Below are 3,700 nucleotides of genomic sequence, written 5' to 3'. Positions count from 1 at the left end.
CTCTCTCTAATTTTTTTAAAAAGAGAGTAGGCAAGAAACTTTCCCAGCTCCTTCAGGTAAAAGAAATTAAAAATGAATTGAATCACAAGACCTAACTAGATACCCTGTAAAAAAAGTGTAGTGCAGAACTTTGACAATGGAGTATCCAAGTAGAGGCTGAAGCTTTCCCTCCTGTTTTAAGCCCTCAGAGTAACTAAGAAATGTATACATAGTTTATGACAGCCTTATAAAGAGAAAGTGGGAAGTAGTGATTAGACTCCCCTGGATCCATATGCTGGATGTCATGCCTAAGCAATGGATGGGAAAGGTGTTCAAAATTCCTAGCTCTAAGAGAGTTGCCAATCAAAATAGCTATGAGACATCATCTCACTCCAGTAAGAATAACAAAATTTAACAGCACTGCAAACAACAAAACATCAAATGCTGGCAAGGTTGTGGAGAAACTGGAACCCTTATTCACTTTTGGTGGGAGTGTAAAATGTTGCAACCACTGTGGAAGTTAGTACGACGCTTTCTCAAAAAGCTGCATAGAAATACCATTTGACCCAGCAATTCCACTACTGGGAATTTACCCTAAAGAAACCATAACTGCCACCCAAGCAGATATATGCACACCCATGTTTATTGCAGCTTTATTCGCAATAACAAAGAGCTGGAAACAACCTAAGTGCCCATCAACAAACGAATGGATAGAGAAGCTCTGGTATATTCACAAATAGAATACTGTGCAGCACTGAAAAACAAGGAACTTATGAAATATTATGAAAAATGGACGACCCTGGAGGACATTATGCTGAATGAAAGATCTCTGTCACAAAAGAATATGGCATAGGGCCACGGTTGTATGATGGGACTGACATCAGGGTTGAGGGAAGACAGAAAAAGAGGGGAGGAATAATGTATATTGTATTGAAACAGATGAGGGAGAGAATTGTTTAAAAGGGACATATGAATGGGTATTTTTGTCATTACAGAAGTTCAGAGTGAGGCTGCATGGTGGAGTGGACTTGAGGGGGAAGGATTGATTACATAACAATGAAAGAGTTTTTCTTTTTCTTTTCAAAGAGAAGAGTGAATTGGGGGGAAGGGGGTGGTTAGAAAGAAAAGTGAAACAAAGAATGACTCGAAACCCTAAATTTCATTAAAATTAGTAAGAAAAAAAATTTCTGGCGAGCTCTGGTGGCCTAGTGGCAAGAAGCTGCACTGCAATCCCAGAGGTGCGCAGTCTGAATCCACTAGATGCTCTGCTGAAGGAGGGACAATCTCCTCCTGTACCAGTCAGATCTGATTTGACAGTACACACATGATAAAAAAAATAAAAATTTTAAAAAGAAAAAAAAATTCTGATTTATATTCCAACAAAATTGACAAGTTGGAGGAACAACCTTGGTGGTTATGTGGAGGTTCAAAGAAGCTACACTGGCCATGACATGTAAATCTGACCCAAATGCATACCAGGATTAGTGACTTCAGGAAAGCCAATTCTAGTATACAGATTTAGCTCTCGGGACTTCCCATTAATTCCTGATGGAGGAAGCTCAAAAAAGAGAAGTTTACCTCTATTCATAACACAAATTACTTTACTGGGCACTGCAGGTCTAATTTATAATATGCAGATTAAAAAGAATGTGTCAATCACGATGGAAAATAAGCCTGAAGACACAGGATAGGCACTGGAAGCACTGAAAATATCACCCGATTCTCTGGTACATCAAGAGATCCTAGACTTTCTGTTACAAGAAAAGGGTGGTGTAAGCGTCCATGCAAATATATTCTGTTACAGATCTGTGCACAGACTTTATTAGAAAATGTACAGATTCCTAAGGGAAGCCTCTGCCATACATCTGGGAATACTTGGGAAGAAATTAAAGATTAGTACCATCTATGACCTCGTTTCTTCCTCTTTTAGGGTCCTAAAAGACCCTAAAACTAATGTAACCATTAACTGCTACAGTACTTACAGACCATGTATTTTAAAGTTGGTTATGAATTTTGTTTCCTCTAGACTGTAACAAGTTCAGAACAAGGTAATGATTATAGTTGGTTACCACCAGCCTGTCCCATTTATCAACCAAGCAGCAGTCTCCTTTATGGAGAGACAGGAGAGGTCAGCCCTGAACCAGTAGGCAGGCATATGCCCAACATAAGCAGGAAGTAGCCAGAAAAAACCTTGTTTTTCAATTCCCTGAAAAATCAAGACCAAATACTGCTCAGGAAGGATGTAAAGGGGCAGAATTGCAACCTGCTCAATCTCTTCACAAACCTCCCCCCTAACCCCCCAAAGAAGAAGACTAAAACCAAGGGTTTTCAGAAGGAATAGGAAGGGAAGTAAAAACCAGATGCACCAAAGCAGGAGCCAGAAAAGGGGTTACATCAAGAAGCAGCCCCTTCTTCAGGAATGCGAGGAAGTCACCCGCAACAAATCCCACAGGCCCTGGGCGGGGCTAGGCACTGATCAGTCTCAAGAGACTGGGGGTCAATAAAAGCAGAGCCCACCTGAGGGTTGCCACCTTCCCCCAACCCTCACCACACCTCAGGCAATGAGCCAAAAGGTTTGGCTCCACCTGACTTTCCAGGAGTGTTCTCCCTCCACCCCTTCTCTGCTTTTCTCTTTAACTCTTTTGCATGGCCTACCTCCGCCTTTTCCAGATCACGCTGCCTTCCCATTACCTTATAAACCTTTTCCACTCATTTTGCCAAATTATCAGTGTGTGTGCGTGCGCGCTTCTGTTCACTTATTTACAGGCAACTGTAAATAATTCATCCCCTTATGGGAAATATTAGCGAGTGGTGAACAAACAAACAAACAAACAAAAACAAACAACCTAACAAACCCACACCTCTAGCTTTAGCACGTTTCAGCATCCTTTTGGGGAAAAAAAAAAACACATAACCGATTTACCATTTGAAGCAAACATTATCCCGTAACTTAAGATTTGGTGTGTTGTTCCTGAAAATAAACCTTTTAGTTTCAAGAGTTCCTCTATCTGAAAATCACGTTTAACCCAAAGTTAAGATCTATTTTAAAATCAGTTTTAACATCACACTCCCCTCTCCACATACAAAAATCATCTCAACGACGAGATTTTTGAAGAATTTCAACTTGCCTGCGAAAAATTCTTAGGTTTAAAAAGAAAATCTCAGTAATATAAACAACATCGAGGTTAAACTTCGGTGCATTTTCAAAGAAGGGATTGCATTCGACTCATTTCTGGCCATTCGAATGCGTCCATATTGCAAAGCTGGAGTGACATGAACTCCCCAGAACTATTCGCGACCATAATCAAACTGGGGCGTGGATGCCCGTGCCATGTTTCCCCTGCCCATCCCCACCACAAACCTTAAGCCAATAATGTTAAGCGCCCAGAGGCGAGTCCGAAAATGCAAAGGACTCGACAGGGGTCGATTCGGTCCGGCTTTCGAGGTGCAAGTCGAATGAGAGGTAGGCCCGCGGAGGGGCAGCCGCCGCCGCCTCCACCCGGCCCAGTGAGTGCCTTTTCTCTCTTACCTTTTCGCACAAAGTCCGCACTTGGTTCTCGTTAAGCTGTTTACACTCATTCAACTGCTCGACCCACTGGTCCAGCTCCTTTGTGAACGCCTTGTCGTCCATGGCGGCCCGATCCCCGTCCCCGGCGCTGCCCGCCCCCCTCCCCGCACCCACCCACCCCCGCCCCAGGTGCGGCTCCCCTCTCCCGCCGCC

At 43.0% G+C, this 3,700-nt stretch overlaps 1 protein-coding gene across 1 annotated transcript in view; it reads right to left on the bottom strand.

Moving 5' to 3' along the window:
• The window catches only part of PPP2CB (protein phosphatase 2, catalytic subunit, beta isozyme), a 42,412-nt gene extending 38,718 nt beyond the window's left edge, over positions 1–3,694 (bottom strand). Inside the window, exon 1 of the mRNA XM_006884123.1 lies at positions 3,509–3,694. Within this exon, the coding sequence (XP_006884185.1) occupies positions 3,509–3,610 (102 nt within the window). The 5' untranslated portion in view covers positions 3,611–3,694. The remainder of the gene's footprint in view (positions 1–3,508) is intronic.
• Between the last annotated feature and the right edge of the window lie 6 nt (positions 3,695–3,700).

Source organism: Elephantulus edwardii, unplaced genomic scaffold, assembly GCF_000299155.1.
Source record: "Elephantulus edwardii isolate Elephantulus edwardi_28Jun2011 unplaced genomic scaffold, EleEdw1.0 scaffold00031, whole genome shotgun sequence".
NCBI lineage: Eukaryota > Metazoa > Chordata > Mammalia > Macroscelidea > Macroscelididae > Elephantulus > Elephantulus edwardii.
Note: the sequence above shows the minus strand (reverse complement) of the source record. Positions and strands in the feature narration are given on the sequence as shown.